This window comes from Zonotrichia leucophrys, chromosome 1A (assembly GCF_028769735.1).
Source record: "Zonotrichia leucophrys gambelii isolate GWCS_2022_RI chromosome 1A, RI_Zleu_2.0, whole genome shotgun sequence".
NCBI classification, from domain to species: Eukaryota; Metazoa; Chordata; class Aves; order Passeriformes; family Passerellidae; genus Zonotrichia; species Zonotrichia leucophrys.
The window spans coordinates 72,919,486-72,939,676 of NC_088170.1; the positions used below are offsets into that span (position 1 = coordinate 72,919,486).

The 20,191-nt window shown below is 66.8% G+C and overlaps 1 protein-coding gene across 2 annotated transcripts in view; it reads left to right on the forward strand.

Moving 5' to 3' along the window:
- The window catches only part of FLNC (filamin C), a 28,285-nt gene continuing 8,094 nt past the window's right edge, over positions 1–20,191 (forward strand). For both annotated transcript variants that reach the window (XM_064703157.1, XM_064703158.1), the window contains exons 1-34: positions 1–1,065; positions 2,752–3,000; positions 3,450–3,547; positions 3,963–4,113; positions 4,616–4,734; positions 4,866–4,943; positions 5,027–5,189; positions 5,387–5,587; positions 5,967–6,104; positions 6,516–6,642; positions 7,000–7,136; positions 7,822–8,015; positions 8,164–8,277; positions 8,765–8,908; positions 9,296–9,419; positions 9,841–10,001; positions 10,131–10,221; positions 10,507–10,676; positions 11,343–11,460; positions 12,029–12,291; positions 12,544–13,141; positions 13,790–13,963; positions 14,465–14,627; positions 15,159–15,319; positions 15,761–15,928; positions 16,376–16,499; positions 16,590–16,746; positions 16,946–17,135; positions 17,725–17,748; positions 17,845–18,092; positions 18,669–18,756; positions 18,844–18,984; positions 19,191–19,319; positions 19,447–19,620. In XM_064703157.1, coding sequence (XP_064559227.1) covers positions 729–1,065; positions 2,752–3,000; positions 3,450–3,547; positions 3,963–4,113; positions 4,616–4,734; positions 4,866–4,943; positions 5,027–5,189; positions 5,387–5,587; positions 5,967–6,104; positions 6,516–6,642; positions 7,000–7,136; positions 7,822–8,015; positions 8,164–8,277; positions 8,765–8,908; positions 9,296–9,419; positions 9,841–10,001; positions 10,131–10,221; positions 10,507–10,676; positions 11,343–11,460; positions 12,029–12,291; positions 12,544–13,141; positions 13,790–13,963; positions 14,465–14,627; positions 15,159–15,319; positions 15,761–15,928; positions 16,376–16,499; positions 16,590–16,746; positions 16,946–17,135; positions 17,725–17,748; positions 17,845–18,092; positions 18,669–18,756; positions 18,844–18,984; positions 19,191–19,319; positions 19,447–19,620 — 5,716 coding nt within the window. In that variant the 5' untranslated portion in view covers positions 1–728. The remainder of the gene's footprint in view (positions 1,066–2,751; positions 3,001–3,449; positions 3,548–3,962; positions 4,114–4,615; positions 4,735–4,865; positions 4,944–5,026; positions 5,190–5,386; positions 5,588–5,966; positions 6,105–6,515; positions 6,643–6,999; positions 7,137–7,821; positions 8,016–8,163; positions 8,278–8,764; positions 8,909–9,295; positions 9,420–9,840; positions 10,002–10,130; positions 10,222–10,506; positions 10,677–11,342; positions 11,461–12,028; positions 12,292–12,543; positions 13,142–13,789; positions 13,964–14,464; positions 14,628–15,158; positions 15,320–15,760; positions 15,929–16,375; positions 16,500–16,589; positions 16,747–16,945; positions 17,136–17,724; positions 17,749–17,844; positions 18,093–18,668; positions 18,757–18,843; positions 18,985–19,190; positions 19,320–19,446; positions 19,621–20,191) is intronic.

Below are 20,191 nucleotides of genomic sequence, written 5' to 3' on the forward strand. Positions count from 1 at the left end.
GCGCTCCTGGGACGCACCGCGAACACACCGGACCCCGCCGCTCCGGGAACTACTCGGGAACCGAGCCGGGACCCCTCCGGACCCCTCAGCCCTCCGGGACCCCACCGGGAACCAAGCCCGGCACCGGGAACTTGCAAGGGACAGAGCCAGGACACCGGCCCCGACCCCGGCTATAGGGACCCCTACCCAGGACACCGGTACCGAACAGCGAGCCCCTCTCGGGACAGCGGGACTGGGACGGGAGCCCGTCCTCAGGCACCCGTGCTGACCCCGGGCACCGGGACGGTCCCCGGGCACCGGCACTGACCGAGGACACCGTGCCCCATTGCGGGAACCGGGACCCCATCCAGGACACAGAGACCCACCCGGACCCCTGCCCCGGAACCGGGACTGACCCGGGACGCCATCGCCCAGCCCGGGACCCACAGCGGGCACAGCACCCAGCCAGGGCCCGACCCGGGACACCGGCCCGACCCGGGACACCGGCCCCGACCCGGGACACCGGCCCCAGCGCCAGCCTCGCCACCGAGACCCAGGAGCCCCACCCCGGGCACCCACAGGACCCCCACAGGACCCCGGCCCCGATTCGGGACCCGCCCCACGGTGCCAGGATCCCTCCGGGACACCGGGACTGACCCGCGACCCCCGCCCAGCGCCACAAGTGACCCAGGACTCCCCCACAGCCCCCAGGACCCCCGTGCCCACCGAGGAGCCCCCACCCCTGCAGGATGAACTCCACGTACGAGGCGGCGCCGGGCGAGGACCCCGAGGAGCTGCCGGCCACCGAGAAGGACCTTGCGGAGGACGCGCCCTGGAAGAAGATCCAGCAGAACACGTTCACGCGCTGGTGCAACGAGCACCTCAAGTGTGTGCAGAAGCGCATCGTGGACCTGCAGCGCGACCTGAGCGACGGGCTGCGCCTCATCGCGCTGCTCGAGGTGCTCAGCCAGAAGAAGATGGGGCGCAAGCACCACCCGCGCCCCAACTTCCGCCAGATGAAGCTGGAGAACGTCTCGGTGGCCCTCGAGTTCCTGGAGCGGGAGCACATCAAGCTCGTGTCCATTGGTGGGTGTGCAAGGGGGGGTCAGTGTCCGTGGGTGGGTGTGCAAGGGGAACGGTGTGAGGGTGGAAGGGGAACGGGCACGGTGAGTGTACAAGGCCGGGCAGCGGTGGTGCCCTGGGCAGAGCGTGGCTGTGGGTACAGTGAGGATGGGGCACGGTGAGCGTGCAAGGCCAATGGACAAATGAGGATGAGGAATGGGTGTGCAAGGGTGGGAGTGAGAGGAGATGGGAAATGGAGGGTGGGTGTACGAGGGCAGGGGTGTTCAAGTGAGGACATGGATGAGTGTGTAAAGGGAGGGGTGGATGGATGGATGGGGTGTGAACAGGGTGAGAGCGCACCGGTGGGGAATGGAGGAGTGGGAGTGGAGGATGAGTGTGCAAGGGGCACCATGGACAAATGAGGATGGGCCCGCGGGTGAGTGTGCAAGAGCAGGGCGATGGATGAATGGGAATGGAGGGTGTGTGCAAGAGTGAGGCCGATGGGCAGATGAGAATGGGGATCAGTGTGCAAGGGGAGGGTGACGGGAGCAGGAGCGGGGCGAGTGTGTAAGAGCGGTGGAGGGATGGCAATGGCAATGGGGTGAGCGTGCAAGGCTGGAGGCAGCGGGCGGGTGTGCACGGGGTGCGTGTGCGAGGGCGGTGCGGTGTGCGGGCCGGCCCGAGCCGAGCCGGGCTGTGCCGAGCCGTGCTGTGCGGAGCGAAGGGGTCCGGCCCGAGCCGAGCCGAGCCGAGCCGAGCCGTGCGGGGGGGCTGAGCTCACGCTTGGCGCGGGGCCGGGGCGCTGATCTCACGCGCGGGGGGGCCCGGCCCGGCCCGCACCCACCCCTGCCGGGCCCCAGCGCCCACCCCCAGCCGACAGCTGCGCCGTGACCCCCCCGGCACGGGCAGGGCCGGGCCCCCCCGCGCGGCCGCACCGGGGCTGCCGGAGCCCCCCCGCGCCGTCAGCGCCCCTCCCACGCGCGTCCTTGTGCCCCCGGGACCCCCAGATGTGACCCCGAATTCTGGCACCCCCCCCAGGTGTGACCCCGAGTTCTGGGCACCCCCCCCCCCCCCCAGGTGCTGCCCCCGAGCTCCCGGCGGGGCGGGGGTTTGTCCGCCCCCTCCCACATCCCCCCATTTCCTCCCTGAAACGCGATCGCTCGTGGGGGAAGCGGCGGGGGAGGGTCCGCCCCGCGGGGCGGTGGGGGAGGGCCGGGATGCCTCGGGCCCCCTCCCCCCCGGCCCTCCCGTGCCTCAGTTTCCCCTCGTTGGCACTCCAGGAATTCCCGGGGCGGGCGGGGTGCGGCGCTCCCGGGCGCTCACTGGGGGCTGCACCCCCTCCCCAGGGTGGTGCGGGGCCTCGGGGGGCTCGGGGGGCGCTGTCCTGGGCTCCTCTCTCGCTTCTGGCTCGTCCCCAGGCAGGGCTCGGGGTGCAGGGTCCCGTGGGGTGTCGGGGCGCCCCGGGACGGGTCTGGGGTGCGCCCCGCTGTGCCGCGGGATGTCGGGGTGTCCCAGGGGTCCCTGTGCTGGTGCTGTGGGGTTTGGGGGTGTCCCCATGGCGGTGCTGTGGGGTTTCGGGGTGATCCCTGAGGCTGATCCGCGACTCTCCGGTTCCGGGGTCCCCTCGGCGGGTCCCACAGGATGTCGGGGTGCCCCGGGGGGAGTCCCGAGCGATCTCGGGGTTCAGCCCCCCCCGTTTCTCCCCCACAGACAGCAAAGCCATCGTGGACGGGAACCTGAAGCTGATCCTGGGGCTGATCTGGACCCTCATCCTGCACTACTCCATCTCGATGCCCATGTGGGAGGAGGAGGAGGACGACGAAGGCCGCCACCAGACCCCCAAGCAGCGGCTGCTGGGCTGGATCCAGCACAAGGTGCCGCAGCTGCCCATCACCAACTTCAACCGCGACTGGCGCGACGGGAAAGCGCTGGGAGCGCTGGTGGACAACTGCGCCCCGGGTGAGGAGAGGGGATGGGGCAAATGGGGGCAAAATGGGGGGCAAATAGGGCACAACTGCGCCCCGGGTGAGGAGAGGGGACAAATGGGGGAGAAATGGGGACAAATGGGGGACAACTGCGCCCCGGGTGAGGAGAGGATGGGGACAAATGGGGGACAACTGCGCCCCGGGTGAGGAGCAGCGGGGACGGGGGGACAAATGGAGTGGACAAATCGGGGGAAACTGAGCCCCAGGTGAGGGGAGAATAGGGAATGGGGGGCAGGGGATAGCACAGGGGGCAGCCGGTGGGGTACAGGGGGTACAGGGTGCAGGTTGGCTCGGGGGGCACTGATGGAGTGCTGGGGGCAGCAGGTGCAGAAGGGGGGTCAGGACAGGGGGCAGGATGGGGTCAGGATGGGATCAGGAGGGTCCAGGACAGGGTGCGCCCCTGACCCTCCTGCCCCGCTGCAGGTCTGTGCCCAGACTGGGAGAAGTGGGACCCCAACAAGCCGGTGCAGAACGCTCGGGAGGCCATGCAGCAGGCAGACGACTGGCTGGGAGTGCCCCAGGTACGGCATGGGGGAGGTGGGGGGCACTGGAGGTCTCCCAGGGGCGTGGGGGGGGCACTGGGGGGGTCTCCCAGGGGCGTGGGGGGGCACTGTCACTTGCCCAGGTACCGTGCAGGGCAGGAATGGGGTGGGGGGCACTGGGAAAGGATGCTGAGGGTGCCAGGGCGCGTCTGGGGGTGTCCTTGGGGATCCACAGGCGTCCCGGGGCATCGGGGTACCCCATGGCACCTGTGGGTGTGGGGGGTTCCCCAGCACGGCAGGGAGGGTCTCAGGAGGGTGTTGGTGTTGGGGTCTCAGAGGGTCAGGCAGGTGTCGGGGTCTCTGCTGGCAGTGGCGTGCGTGGTGGGGGGGTCCCCAGCAGGGTCCCCAGGGTGGGGGCGCCCCAGGAGGGTCTGACAGTGCTGGGTTCCCCCAGGTGATCGCCCCTGAGGAGATCGTGGACCCCAACGTGGACGAGCACTCGGTGATGACGTACCTGTCCCAGTTCCCCAAGGCCAAGCTGCGGCCGGGGGCCCCCGTGCGGCCCCGGCTCCCCGAGCCCGGCCGAGCACGCGCCTACGGGCCCGGTATGGGGCTGGGGGCTCGGGGGGGGCTGGGGGGGGTCCCAGGACAGGGGGGGTTTGTGGGGGCACCAGGGGCTGGGGACCTGGCACAGGCAGGACATGGGACACAAAAGGGGCACGGAGCCCATGCAGGGGGAGCTCAGGGGCACAGGGGGCACACGGGGAGCTCAGGGGCACATGGGGAGGGTACTGGGTGGGGGGCTTTGCAGCCCAGCACAAGAGAGTACCTGGGCCATGAGAGTGAACCATGGACACCCCCCCCAAGCCCAGGGACTCCTCTCCAGTCCTGGGGTGTCACTGTGCCCAGGGACACCTGAGGGGAGCCCCAGGGTCGCCGCTCCCCACCCAGGGCTCCCCAAGAGTCCCCCTATGAGCAGGGACCCTCAAAGTCCTGCCAGGCTCACCTGCCCATACTCAGGAGACCACCATGGACCCCCTGCTGTCACCAAGGACAGCCTGGGGGCCCAAAGTCCTGGGGTCCCCCCCTGACTCCCTCCCCGTGCAGGCATCGAGCCCCAGGGGAACGTGGTGCTGCGCCCTGCCCAGTTCACCGTGGAGACCCTCGAGGCGGGCGTGGGCGAGGTCCTGGTCTACGTTGAGGACCCCGAGGGACACACTGAGGAGGTACAGGGACCTGCCCCCCTCTGGGGGCTCCCCCAGCCTCCCTCTCTGGGAGACCCCCCCGTGGCACCCCCCAGTGCCCCAGCTCTGTGTCACCCCCCCTTCCTCCCATTTTGGGGTCTCTCCCACCGCAGGCCAAGGTGGTCCCCAACAATGACAAGAAGCGAACGTACAGCGTCACCTACGTCCCCAAGGTTGGGGGGCTGCACAAGGTTAGCCCCTCGGTGTCCCCTGCCTCCCTCGGTGTCCCCTGACTCCCTCGGTGTCCCCTGACGCCCTCGGTGTCACCCTGCAGGTGACAGTGCTGTTCGCGGGGCAGAACATCGACGGGAGCCCCTTTGGGGTGAACGTGGGCATGGCCCTGGGCGATGCCAGCAAGGTCACGGCGCGCGGCCCCGGCCTGGAGCCCGTGGGCAACGTGGCCAACAAGGCCACCTACTTCGACATCTACACTGCAGGTAGGGCTCTGGGGACGTGTCCCTGGCATGGCCAGGAGAATGGGGACGTGCCTTCATGGTGACATGGCCGTGGCACTGAGTGCGTGGCCATGGGGCCGTGTCAGGGTGACAGGGCCATGGCGTGGCAGGGTGACTCTAGGGACGTGTCCCCACGGTGGCCTGGCCATGGCACTGAGCATGTGTCCTGGTGACGGCAGGGGCTGGCTCGGGCGATGTGGGGGTGGTCATCACGGACCCCCAGGGCCGACGGGACACCGTGGAGGTGATGCTGGAGGACAAGGGGGACAATGTGTTCCGCTGCACCTACCGGCCCGTCCTCGAAGGGCCACACACCATCTGTGTCACCTACGCTGGCGCCCAGGTCCCCAGGAGCCCCTTCACTGTCAATGTGGCTGAAGGTGAGGCTCCCTCCTGGGTCCCCACGTGGCTCCAGAACATTTGTGCCCACTGTAGCTGTGACAATGACACCTCTCAGCGGCCCCACATCACCCAGCTGTGACCATGGTGGCCCCAGGGCACCCAGTGGTGACCATGGTGGTCCATGACACCGATAAGTGACCGCGGGTGCACCATGGTCCCCTCACACTCCCCAGGGTGTCCCTGTGGCACCCCTGTCCCCAGGGGTTGGTTCCTTGTGTCCCTGAGGACACCGTGGCACTCCCCAGTCCCCAGGGCGTCCCCCATGTGCCGCTCCCCGCCCTGGGACACCCCCATCCCCGTCCCTGGGGGCTCCCCAGGGTCCCCCTGGCTCCTGGAGGTGCTAACGGCAGTTTGCAGCCTGCACCCCCTCGGCGGTCCGGGCCACGGGCAGGGGGCTGCAGCCACGGGGGGTCCGAGTGCAGGACGTGGCCGACTTCAAGGTGCTGACGCGGGGCGCGGGCAGCGGGGACCTGCGGGTGACACTGCGGGGACCAGGTACGTGCCATGTGTGGGACCATGGGGCTGGCAGGCTGGGGACACTGTGGGCATTGGGGACCTGTGAGTGACACTGCAGGGACCAGGTACATGCCACTCATATGTGGGAGCATGGCAGGGCTGGCAGGCTGGGGGCACCACGGACTTGGCCACTGGAAGGATGTGGGGAAGGTCCCACTGAGGGGGCCCATGGGGTGAGGGTACGGGTGGGGGTCCCACATGGAGGGATGGGTACAGATGGGGGACCCATTGGGGTCTAGTGGTGGGGGACACCGTGGGGGTGGCCATGGGGAGGGGAGTGCGTGGGCGGGGGTCCCTGAGGTGATCCATGGAGATGGGATGGTGGGGGTGCCGTGGGAGGTGCATGGTCGGGGTGCCCTGGGGTGGGTGCCCATCTGACCCGTCCCACAGGGGGCACGGAGGAGCCGGTGACGGTGCGGGACGTCGGTGACGGCGTCTACGAGTGCGAGTACGTGCCGCGGGTGCCCGGCACGTACCAGGTGTCCATCACCTGGGGCGGCTACGCCATCCCCCGCAGGTCAGTGCCCAACACGGGGGCAGGAAGGGGGTGGGCTTGTGCGGAATGGGGGGCGGGGGGATGGACAAACCCGCCCCTCCCTGCCCCGCCACCCTCACAGCCCATCTGAGATGCAGGTGTCCCCCTGGGGTGGGGGTCTGGGGAATGTGGGGGTGTGGGGGGTACAAGCCCTCCCTCATCTGCCCAAGCCAATTTGCGGTGCAGGTGTCCCCGCAGGGGTGGGACGTATCTGGGGGGACTGGGGGGTGCAGGTGTAATGTGATCCCCTCTCTCCCATGCCCCCCAGCCCGAGGTGCAGGTGTGTGAGGGGGCATACAGGTGTGTCACAGCCCCCCTCACACCTGCCTGTCCCCCCAGCCCGTTTGAGGTGCAGGTGTCCCCCCAGCCGGGGACACAGAAGGTCCGGGCCTGGGGGCCGGGGCTCGAGGGTGGCGTCGTGGGGCGCCCTGCAGACTTCGTGGTCGAGGCCGTCGGCACTGAAGTGGGGACCCTCGGTGAGCAGAGGGGGTGTACAGGTGGGGGGCACTGTGGGGGGGACACTGGGTGAGCCCTGAAGGGGGGGACATGGGGACAGGGTTGGGGCACCGTGGTGGGGACATGGGGACAGGGCTGGGGGTCCTGTGGTGGGAACAGGGTGGGAGCTATGTAGTGGGGTGACACCCTGTTGGGGACAGAATGGGGGGCACCATGGCACTGTGGGGGTGTCAGTGTGGTGGGGACTAGGGCACGGAGTGTGTGAAAACCCACTGGGGACACGGGGACAGGCTGGAGGATGGGCACCATAGTGGGGGCCCCCAGTGCTGTGGGGACACAGGCGTGCAGAGGTGGTGACACGGGGCAGGTTGGGGGTGGCTCCAGAGGGGTCAGGGGGACACGGGTGGTGCCACACTGGGGGGACACGGTCACAGAGAGGGGACAGTGGTCTGGGGGTCCCCACTGTGGGGAGATAAAGACATGTTAGGTGTCACCCTGCTGGGGGCATGGGCACAGGGGGGTGAGGATGAGCTCTGGGGTGGTGGCACAGGCATGGGGGGGGTGATGAGGACAAGCTCCAGGGGTGATGGTACAGGCACCGGGGAGGATGAGGAGCTCTGGGGTGGTGGCACAGGCACAGGGGATGAGGACAAGCTCCAGGGGTGGTGGCACAGGCGCAGGTAACGGTGTCTGCGGTGCCCCCAGGGTTCTCCATCGAGGGCCCGTCCCAGGCGCGCATCGAGTGCGATGACAAGGGCGATGGCTCGTGCGACGTGCGCTACTGGCCCACGGAGCCGGGGCTCTACGCTGTGCACGTGGTGTGTGACGACGAGGACATCAGGGACAGCCCCTTCATGGCTGACATCCGCCCTGCTCCCCCCGACTCCTGGCCCGACAAGGTGCTGCGACCCACGGCAACCCACAGATCCTGGGGTGCCCTTGTGCTCCACAGTGCCCTGCTGTGCCCCACTGCGCCCCATTGCGCCTCACCTGTGGTGCTGGGGGTGCCTGCACCCCACTGCATCCTTCCAACCCCCCTCTCCACAGGTGAAGGCCTTCGGGCCGGGGCTGGAGCCCACTGGCTGCATCGTGGATCGCCCGGCCGAGTTCACCATTGACGCCCGTGGTGCCGGCAAGGGGCCCCTCAAGCTCTATGCACAGGTGGGAGCTCCAGGGGCTGCTGGGTGGCATTGGGTGGTGTTGGGTGACACTGGGTGGTGTTGAACAAGGGGCCCCTCAAGCTCTATGCACAGGTGGGAGCTCCAGGGGCTGCTGGGTGGCATTGGGTGGTGTTGGGTGACACTGGGTGGTGTTGAACACCTTTGGGTACTGTTGAACACTGCTGGGTTCCATTTAGTGTTGGTGGGCACCTCGTGCACTGCTGGGCGCTGTTGGGCACCCTTGGGTGCCATTGGCCAACGCTGAATGTCGTTGGGCACCCTTGGGCGCCATTGGCCAACACCGAGTGCCACTGAGCACCCTTGGGTGCCATTGGGCAGTGCTGAGTGCCATTGGGCACCCTTGGGTGCCACACTGAGTGCCGTTGGGCACCCTTGGGTGCCATTGGCCAATGCTGAGTGCTGTCGGGCACCATTGGGTGCCACACTGAATGCCTTGGGTTCCCTCACCTCCTCCCTGCTGCTCACAGGACGCCGAGGGCTTCCCCATTGACATCAAGGTGAAGGACAACGGTGACGGCACCTTCCACTGTGTCTACGTGCCCACCAAGGCCATGAAGCACACAGTCATCGTCGCCTGGGGGGGTGTCAACACCCCCAACAGCCCCTTCCGTGTGGGTGTCGTGGGGGCCCATGGGTGCAGGGGTGGCTGTGGGGGTCCCTTGAGGTGTAGGGAGGGGGTGTCAGTCATGGAGGGTGTTACGGTGTCAGCTGTGGGGCGTGGGAGTCCCATGGGGCTGGGGGCCCGGGTGGGGCTGGGGGCCCATGCGGTGATGTGGATGGAAATGGGGGTCCCATGGGGTGCTGGGTGTGGGGATGGAGGTCCCAGACCTATAGGGTGCTGGGGTTGGGCTGGGAGTCCCATGGAGTGCTGGGGAAGGGAGTCTGGAGGGGTTGGATGGAGACAGGGTGCCATGGTGGGGTTGGGGGTCCCAGTCCCATGGGGTGCCAGGGGAAGAGGGGTCTGTGCCCCTGCCCCACGAGACACTGTGGGCCCGCAGGTGAGCGTGGGTGAGGGCAGCCACCCCAGCAGGGTGAAGGTGCACGGACCAGGTGTGGAGAAGACGGGGCTGAAGGCCAACGAACCCACCTACTTCACCGTGGACTGCAGTGAGGCTGGACAGGGTGGGTGCAACGGGGGGGGCACCCTGGGAACTCCTCTGTGGGCATGAGCCTTGTGTCCCTGGGCCAGCACCCCTGGTCCTGCACCCCTGGTCCTGCACCATTTCTGCCAGTCCTGCTCCATCATTCCTGGATCAAGGGTCCTTCATTCTGGGCCCATCAGTTCTGATCCTGGTCCTGCATTCCTGATCCTGGTGCTACATCCGTGATCCTGGTCCATTGTCCCTGCTCCTGGTCCAGGATTCCTGGGCCTGCATCCCTGACCCTGCACCTGCATCCCTGGTCCGTTATCTCTGATCCTGGTCCATGAGTCCTGGTCCTGTCCATTCCCTCCAGCCCCGATCCAGCCCCCTGCCCCATCTGCCCGGTCCCACTCCTTGGTGTCCCCCTGGGAGCGGGGGCCACTGACCCGGGCACCCCACAGGTGACGTCAGCATCGGCATCAAATGTGCCCCGGGCGTGGTGGGGCCGCTGGAGGCTGACATCGACTTTGACATCATCAAGAACGACAACGACACCTTCACGGTCAAGTACACGGCGCCGGGCGCGGGGCTCTACACCATCATGGTGCTCTTTGCCAACCAGGTCAGAGTCTGGCACTGCCCCACAGCCCCGGGGTCCGTCCCGCACTCTGTGGGTGCCCCCAGCCCCTGGGGGCCGGGGCTGTGACGCCGTGGTGCCCCCGTGTCACTGTGCCCTGGTCTTGGTCCCCAGGAGATCCCCTCCAGCCCCTTCCGCATCAAGGTGGACCCATCCCACGATGCCAGCAAGGTCAAAGCCGAGGGACCCGGGCTCAGCCGGACAGGTGAGGGTGGGGGACATAGGGTGGGGGCGATGGGTGCTGTGGGGCAGGTGCGGTGAGTGCCATGGGTCCCATGGGGCTGACACGGGGGGCGGAGGTGGAGGTGGGGACCCCTACCCACCTCTGGGTGCTGTGGGGCAGGGCCTGTGGGTCCCGTGGGTGCTGTGGGTCCCGCAGTGACCTGACCCGGTGCTGTGGTGCAGGGGTGGAGGTGGGGACCCCCACCCATTTCTGCATGCTGTGGGTCCCGTGGGTCCCGCAGTGGCCTGACCCGATGCCGTGGCGCAGGGGTGGAGGTGGGGACCCCCACCCATTTCCGCGTGCAGACGCGGGGGGCGGGCAAGGCCCCCCTGGACGTGCGGTTCGTGGGCTCGGGGCCGGGCCCGGCGGTTGCTGACTTCGAGGTCATCGACAACCACGACTATTCCTACACGGTCAAGTACACCCCGCTGCAGCAGGTGCGTGCTGGGGGTGCTGGGACATCCCACAGAGGCACCCCAACCCACAGGGTCACCCCTGGGGGAGTGTATGCCCAACCACAGGGGCTCCCCTGGGGCAATGCCCAACACACAGGGTCACCCTGGGGCAATGCCCAACCACAGGGGCTCCCCTGGGGCAATGCCCAACACACAGGGTCACCCTGGGGCAATGCCCAACCACAGGGGCTCCCCGGCCCGTGGGGTACCCAAGAGGGGCCCCCTCACCCACACCCCATCCCCTGGGCTCCCCCAAGGACACCGCCCCATAGAGCCCAGTGTGTAGGGGCACCCCATGAGCCCCCCCTCCCCACAGTCACCCCCAGCTCCTGGGAAACCCACCCCTATGAACCCCTCCATTGCCGTGGACACCCCAGCTCTGTGGGCACCCCCTGGGGCAGCTGCAGCCCCACATGTGTGCCTGTCAACCCACGGCACCCCCAGGTCCATGGATTCCCCCATCCCTGGGAATTTACCCTCCCCAGCAGCCATGGGTGACCCCCAGCCCCCCTCAGCCTTATGGCTGTGTGTCCCCTGGCACCCCCTTGGAATCCCCCAGTACCATCCCCTGGGTGCCTGCCCTCCGCCCAATGTCTGGGCGCTGTGTGGGGGTCCCCGGCACACCCTGAAGCAGAGTTGTTCCTGCAGGGCCCCCTGTCTGTGGTGGTCACCTATGGTGGGGACCCCATCCCCAAGAGCCCCTTCCCCGTCACTGTGGCTCCTCCCCTGCAGCTGGGCAAGGTCAAGGTGCAGGGGCTCAACAGCAGTGAGTGCAGCACTGGGGAATGGTGGGGGGACCCCAGGGAGGGGACCCTGCATGTGCGGTGGGGGGGCGGGCCCTGGAAGGGACCCCTGAGCACTGGGGGCACCCTGGGGAAAGAAGAGACCTTGGGGGGGACACCTGGGGGCAGGATCAGCCGGGGGGGGCCACTCTGAGTGTGGGGTCAGCATGGGGTGAGGGTATATGGGGGCACGGACACTGCATGTGGGGGTACCTGGGCAGGGGACACACCCTGGTTATGGGGTGCAGCTTGGGGGCCCCAAGGGGGGGTTGGAGGGCACTCTAGCAGGAGAGGTTTGGGACAGCCTGTGCATGGGAGTAACCAGGATACAGGGGACAGATATGGGTGGGGCATGGGGGGGGAGGGCCACACACCCTGTGGGGAAACAATTCCCTGGATATGGGGGACACCCTTGGGTGGAGGGGACACACCCTGGGACAGACACGCACTCCCTGCCCCGGACCTGGGGGACACATCTGGGTATGGGGTTCTCCATAGGCCTGGGGGCACCCCAGGGTGTGGGTGCCGCTCTGACCCCCCGCTCCCCCGCAGAGGCAGAGGTGGGGCAGGTGCAGGAGTTCCAGGTGGAGGCGCAGGGCGCAGGAGGCCAGGGCCAGCTGGAGGTGAAGGTGACGGGCCCCTCGCGGCGCCCCGTGCCCTGCACAGTGGGGCCTGCCCCCCCCGGGGGCCCCCACCCCGTCACCTTCACGCCCTCCGAGGAGGGGCCCCACCGCGTCGAGGTCACCTACGACGGGCACCCGGTGCCAGGCAGCCCCTTCCCTGTGGAGGCTCTGCTGCCCCCTGACCCCTCCAAGGTGAGCCTGGCACACGCGTGTGCCACAGGGGTGTGTGTGTCACAGGGATGTGTGTGTGTGTCCCAGCCCTGTGTGCCACAGGTGTGTGTGTCACAGGGATGTGTGTGTGTGTCCCAGCCCCTGTGTGTCCCAGCCCCTGTGTGTCCCTCTGCCCTCCTGACCCCCGCATGCCGCTCACAAGCCCCAAATGTGCCTGTACCCCCATAACCCCTGCATGTCCCCCCCGACCCTCACGTGTTCCTGTGCCCGCAGGTGGTGGCCTCGGGGCCGGGGCTGAAGGGCGGCCGTGTTGGGGTGCCAGCGCCGTTCTCCATTGCCACGCAGGGTGCGGGCAGTGGGGGGCTGGGGCTGACAGTGGAGGGGCCCTGCGAGGCCAAGATCGAGTGCCAGGACAACGGGGACGGCTCCTGCGCCGTGTCCTACCTGCCCACGGCGCCCGGGGAGTACCACATCAACATCCTGTTCGCCGGGCGCCACATCCCGGGCAGCCCCTTCACGGCCGCGGTCACGGCGCCCTTCGACCCGGCCAAGGTGACGGCCTCGGGGCCGGGGCTGGAGCGCGGCCGCGCCGGCGAGGCCGCCGTCTTCTCCGTGGACTGCTCCCAGGCCGGCGAGGCCGAGCTCACCATCGAGATCCGCTCCGAGGCCGGCGTCAAGGCCGAGGTGCTGGTGCAGAACAACCGCGACGGCACCTACGCCATCACCTACACCCCGGCCTGCGCCGGTGCCTACACCATCACCATCAACTACGGCGGCCTCCCGGTGCCCAACTGCCCCGTGCGCGTCACCGTGGACCCGGCCGTGGACACCAGCAGCGTCAAGGTCTACGGCAAAGGCGTGGAGCCGCGAGGTGAGCCAGGGGCCGCGCACTGTGGCGCCTCCTCCCCTTGGGCGGGGGTCTCCTTCTCCCCAGCAGCATCCCGTCCCTGTGGGCATCTCTTCCTCCTGGGTGCTGCTCTGGACACCACCACAGGCACCTCCCCTCTATGAGCATCCCCGTGGGCTCCCCATCCCCATGGGCACCCCATCCCCGTGGGTGTCCTCTCTCTGTGGACATCCCCACTCACAGGCATTCCAGCCCCGTGGGCACCCCATGGACAGCTCTTCTCACATGGATGGTTTCTGGGCACCCTCTAGACATCCCTCCATGGGCACCTGCCCCTTGCATGGACAACCCCGTCACTGTGGACACTCCCATGGTCACCAACATCTCCTCCCCATGGGCATCCCCTCTAATGGGGGCTCTCCTGGGCACCCCACAAGCATCTTTCCTCCCCCTGTCCCCCTTGCCACCACCACTGCTCAGGGTCCCTATGATTTTCCCCTCATTCCTGGGGGGAGGTTCTGGGGATGCAGGGGGTGTGGGGTGGGATCCCAAGGGTGTGCCAGTTGCCCCCTGAAGCCCCTGTGTGTGCCGAGGGGGCCATGAGCTCTCAGAGGCTGCTGTAAGGGACCCTCAGGTGAGCTCTGGGCCCCCTGACCGCCCTGCGCCCCTCAGGAGTGCTGCGGGAGGTGGGCACTGAGTTCACGGTGGATGCACGGGCACTGGCCCCCACCGGGGGACCCCACGTCCGGGCCCGGGTGCTGAACCCCTCAGGGACCCCCATCGACACCTTCGTCACCGACCTCGGCGATGGCACCTACCGCGTGGAGTACACACCCTTCGAGGAGGGTGAGGGACCCCCACAGCCCCCCCCGGGACTCCCAACACCCCCAGAGACCCCCAGACCCTATTGGAGAGCACAGACATCCCCAGGGGCCTCCCAAACCCCTCGGATGGGAACCTCCAAGGGCCATGAGCTCCCCCAGGGTCTCTGCCCCTACACCAGACTCCAGCTTCCCCCCAGGACCCCAAGTCCTGGCCAGGCATCCTCCATTCCTCATGAAGCACCTTCAGAGAGGGAGGGACCTTCCCATACCATGTCCAAGTGGGGACCCCCTTCAATTCCCGCTGGATCCCCAGAACCAGGAACCTCCAAGACCCCTGAGACACCCCAAATCCCAACTGGGGACTCCCAACCTCCCCCAGAAACCTCATCCAGGGATCCCCAAAACCCCCAAGGCCTTTCAAACCCCACCGAGGGACCCCCACAGCTCCTGACCCCCTGAGAATCCCCACTGCAGAGGCCCCTCGTGCCCCTCCATGGCAGTGTGTGATGTGTCCCTGTCGCAGGGCTGCACCTGGTGGAGGTGACATATGACGACGTGGCGGTCCCCAAGAGCCCGTTCCGTGTGGGGGTGGCCGAGGGCTGCGACCCCACCCGCGTTCGGGCACACGGCCCCGGCCTGGAGGGCGGCGTGGTGGGCACAGCCAACCACTTCACTGTGGAGACCAGGTGGGCACTGACCCCACCTCAACCCAGCCCTGCTCCCCAGAGGCCCAACCCCTGCCCTACAAAGGCCCTGCCCTACAAATGCCCTGCCCGAGCCATGTTCCACCCCATGGACCCCTCATGCTGTCCCTGTTGGGGGGTTTGGGGTGGGCAGGGCAGGTGTGGAGACCAGGTGGGCACCAGCCCTGAGTCCCTCCGTTCCCACACCCATGGACTCCTCCCCCAGAGATGTCACCTCCATGCCAGGCCACTATCTCCATTGCCTGTCGTGGAAGTGCCACCACTATCCTCTTGCACCTGTGCCCTTCATGTGCATGTCCCACCTCTATCCCACACCACCAGCCTGCCACCTCCATCCCATGTCACCAGGATATCATCTCTGTCCCCTTGCTATGGAGGTGCCACCTCTGCCAGGGAGGTGGCACGTCCCTCCCCCTGCCATGGAGGCAGCACCTCCATCTCCCCACCATGGCAGTTGTTCCCCCTGGCCCCGCCGTGCCTGTGTCACCTCTCTGAGCAGTGGCATGTCCCCAGGGGCGCGGGCACCGGGGGGCTGGGCCTGGCCATCGAGGGTCCCTCAGAGGCGAAGATGTCCTGCAAGGACAACAAGGACGGGAGCTGCGCTGTGGAGTACGTCCCCTTCACACCTGGTGACTACGACGTCAACATCACCTTCGGCGGCCACCCCATCCCAGGTGCGGGCACACGCGGGGACAGGGCTGGGGGACACGTCCTCACTGTCATCTCTCAGGCACAGGGCTTCACTGTGGTCACCCACCCACGGTGGCCCTGCAGCCAAGCTGTCCCCTGCCTGTGCTGTCCCCATGGCTTTGGTATCCTCGTGGCCACACTGACCGATGGCCGTGTTGTCCTCATGGCTCCCATTGACCCCATGGCCACACCGACCTTATGACACACTGACTCCACAAAGTGTCCATGTGCGTGATTGACACACCAACTGTATGGCCACGCTGTCCCTGTGCCCCTGTTGAGCTCATGGCCATCTTGACCTTGTCCCCACACTGACCCCATCCCCACACTGACCCCACTCTCACACTGACCCCATCCCCACACTGCCCCCATCCCCAGCTGCCCCATGGTGCCTCCCTCATGCCCTGACCCCTCTCTGCACACAGGGAGCCCGTTCCGGGTGCGAGTGCGGGATGCTGTGGACGCCTCCAAGGTGACGTGCTCGGGGCCGGGGCTGGGCCCCAGTGTCCGTGCCCGGCTGCCCCAGAGCTTCACCGTGGACGTCAGTGCCGCGGGACGTGCCGCCCTCGAGGTGACGCTGCTGGGGCCCACTGGTACGTGGGGACATGGGGGGCAGGGGGCCTGTGTCTCATGGGGTGTCCTGACCTTGGGGGTGTCCTGCCTCTTGTCCTACTCCGTAGGATGTCCTGGCCCTTGGATCCCATGGTCTATGGAGAGTCCTGCCCCTGGGGTGCCCTGACTCCTGCGTTGTCTGGCACCATGGATGCCCTGTTCCAAAGGGTGCCCAGCCTCACGGTGTCCCCTGTTATATAGGGTGTCCTACCTGTGGACGTCCTGCTCCATAGAGTGTCCTACCCCATAGGACATCCAGCCCCATGGATGTCCTTCTTCATAGGGCGTCCAACTCCATGGGGTGCCCTCCTCATGAATCCTCAGATCCACCCAGGGAGGTTGTGCCCTACATGCTGCTCTATATCCTCCTGTCCCACATGTCTCCCTGCCTCACGTGTCCCCACCCCACACGTCCCACTGCCCCACAGGGCTGCCGGAGCCAGTGGAGATCCGAGACAACGGCGATGGCACCCACAAGGTCACCTACACGCCGGCCACCGATGGGCCCTACACCGTGTCCGTCAAGTACGGGGGGCAGGAGGTGCCACGCAGGTGAGACCCCGCCCTGGGTGGGCACAGGAGGACAGGATCCCCACACAGCCTGGAGATCCCGGCGCCCCCCTGACTCCCTGCCTCCCCTAGCCCCTTCAAGGTGACGGCGCTGCCCACCCACGATGCCAGCAAGGTGCGGGCGAGCGGCCCCGGGCTGAGCACGGGGGGCATCCCTGCCAGCCTGCCCGTGGAATTCACCATCGACGCCCGTGACGCCGGCGAGGGGCTGCTCACGGTCCAGATCCTGGTCAGTGTGTGAGGGGGAGACGTGGGGGACTATGAGGGTTGTGGGGGGCACGCTGGGGATGAGCTGCTCACGGTCCAGATCCTGGTCAGTGCAGGGGGGTCATGGGTGCTGAGCCCCCCATGGTGCCCTTTCCCCACACCCCGGGTTGCTGAGCCCCAGAGGGTACCCCCAGCATGGGCACTGATGGTGTTGCCTGCAGGACCCCGAGGGACAGCCCAAGAAGGCCTCAATCCGGGACAACGGGGATGGCACCTACACGGTGTCCTACGTGCCCGACGTGCCGGGGCGCTACACCAGCACTGTCAAGTACGGGGGCGACGAGATCCCCGCATCACCCTTCCGGGTCCTGGCTGTGCCCTCTGGCGATGCCAGCAAGTGCCTCGTCACAGGTGGGGCTGCCCCCCAGTGTCCTTATGCTGACCTGTGTCATCCCCTTGCTGGCCTCTGGCATCCCCTTGCTGACGCGCAGCATCCCCTCACTGTCCCACAATGTCCCCTCGCTGCCCCAGCGCACCCCTCCCTGCCCCACAGCGTCCCTCCTGCCCCACAGCATCCCCTACTGCCCCACAACACCCATATACTGACCCACAGTGTCCCCCTGCTGCCCCACAACACCCATATACTGACCCACAGTGCCCCCCTGCTGTCCCACAACACCCATATACTGACCCACAGTGCCCCCCTGCTGCCCCACAGCACCCACCCCAGACACCCCTGCCTTACCCCCACCACCCCGTGGCTGCCCCCCAGCACACCCCCTGCCCCACTGCTGACCCCCAGCACACCCCCTGCCCCACTGCTGCCCCCCAGCACCCCTGCCACCGCCCCAGACCTGCCCCGCGGCGCAGTGGGGATGAATGGGTGCCCCCAGGACAGGATGTGCCGGCCCCCCCGGAGCCCCCCGGCCCCCTCGGCGCCCCCGGCCCCCCAACCAGCCCCCCAACCCCTTCTCACCGCTCTCCCTGGTCTTTCTTGCAGTATCCATTGGGGGCCATGGACTGGGTAAGTGGTGCCAGGGGGCAGTTGGGGGGCTGGGAGGAGGCAGTTGGGGGGTAGGTTTGGAGCCCCCCCATGGCCCTGACCCCACCCTCCCTGCAGGTGCCTGCCTGGGCCCCACGATCCAGATCGGGGAGGAGACGGTGATCACGGTGGACGCAAAGGCGGCGGGACAGGGCAAGGTCACCTGCAAGGTGTCAACACCTGATGGTGCCGAGCTGGACGTGGATGTGGTGGAAAACCACGACGGCACTTTTGACATCTTCTACACCGCTCCTGAGCCCGGCAAATACGTCATCACCATCCGCTTTGGCGGGGAGCACGTCCCTAACAGCCCCTTCCATGTCATGGTGAGTGGGGCACTGCATTTTGAACACCAGGGTGAAATCTTGGTGGGGTTGGGAAATGGTGGATCCAAGGGGCAAAGAGTCGAGGGCACAACGGACAGCATGGGACAGACTTTGAGCACCAGGGTAACACCATGGTGGGGCTGGAACATCATGGTAGGCATCAACAGACAGAGGACTGGGGCCATGGTCGACACCAAGGGACAGAAAGTTGGGTCAGTCAGTGTGGAGCTGCAAGAGCACAATGGGCACTGCAGGGTTGGGTAACCATGATGGGAGTTATGGAACTGGGGGACCATAGAGGGGCAGTGCTGGGACAATGGTGACCATCATGCAGCTGAGAGTTGGGAGACCATGGTGGGCACTGTGGGGCTGGATGGCCATGGTGGGCACTGTGGGGCCAGGGCTGTGGTGTTGGGAGTTGTTAGGATCATGGTGGACACCATGGGGTTTGGAGGTCATGAGGATCATCACAGGGCTGGGAGCCCACCTTGGGCATTCTCATGTCCCCTCTATGGCCACCCTGGGGCTGGGAGCCCACCATGAGGTTCTCACCTTCCCTCTCTGCCCCTTGATCAGGCCACAGAGGAGCCCCCAGCCACCACCGAGAACCTCCGGCCCTTCAACCTTGTCATCCCCTTCACGGTGCAGAAGGGTGAGATCACAGGTAGAGCACAGGGTTGTGGGGATTGAAGGGCACTCCCCTTCAGACACCAGCCCCCTCTTGGTGCCCCTACTGACAAAATACCCCCAGGTGAGGTGCGGATGCCCTCGGGAAAGACAGCGCGGCCCAGCATCACTGACAACAAGGACGGGACGGTGACAGTGCACTATGCCCCCTCTGAGAAGGGGCTGCATGAGATGGACATTCGCTACGATGGCAACCACATCCCTGGTGAGCTGCTGGGGGGCACTGGGGGGCACTGGGAGGTGTCTGAGGAAAGTGGATGCAACTATGCCCTGGCTGGGCTCCTGTGGGGCAGGCATGCACCATGGTGTGGAATGTCCCTGTGGAATGTCTCTGTGGGGTCCATGGTTGGTCACCCTTGTGTTGGGGGTGTTCCCATGGTCTCTGACACACATTGTCCCTTGTGTCCCCAGGGAGTCCCCTTCAGTTCTACGTGGATGCCATCAACCCACGCCACGTCAGTGCCTATGGGCCTGGGCTGAGCCATGGGATGGTCAACAAGCCGTGCACATTCACCATTGTCACCAAGGATGCTGGCGAGGGTGAGTGATGGCCAAACGGGGCTGGGAGGTCATGGGGACCCCCCAGTGCTATCAGGAGGGACTGGAGAGCCCTGCTGCCTCCTGACACCCCTTGTCCAGTGCCTTCTGACAACGCTTGTGTCTCCAGGTGGGCTGTCGCTCGCGGTGGAAGGTCCCTCCAAGGCGGAGATCACCTGCCAGGACAACAAGGACGGGACATGCACCGTGTCCTACCTGCCCACAGCCCCTGGCGACTACAGCATCATCGTGCGCTTTGATGACAAACACATCCCGGGCAGCCCCTTCACTGCCAAGATCACTGGTGAGACAGGCTGGGGGCACCGTGCACACTGCGGGCTGGGGGAGTTCTGGGGGCTTTTGGCTGCTCCACGTGGCCATGGGGGCACCTGGTTGGCCATGGAGACATCTATGGAGTAATGGCCATGAGGGCACCTGCGAGGCTGTGGGGGCACTTGTATCGCCATGGGGGCACCTGTGGGTCACAAAGACCATGACATGGTCATGGGGACACCTGTGGGGTAATGGGCACACTTGCCCCATGGCCATTGGGACAGCTGTGGTGTCTCTTGTCCATCTCTGGCCACCAGGATCCCCCCTCCCATGGCCTTGGGGACACTGTGAAACCTTGGAGTTCCCAAACCATGCCCATGGGGCTGTCACAGACCTTTGAGGACCCCATCACAAGGCCATGTAGACCTTGTGGGGACCCTATCCATGGCCTTGAGGATGCTATTCACACGGCTTTGGATGACCCCTGATTCTGAGGACCCTCTCCATGTGTCCACTGGGACCTTGTGGGGGCTTTGGGAACATCATTGCACCACCCCTGGGATCATATTCATTTGTCGTCCACCTTGGGCTGATGTCCCTGC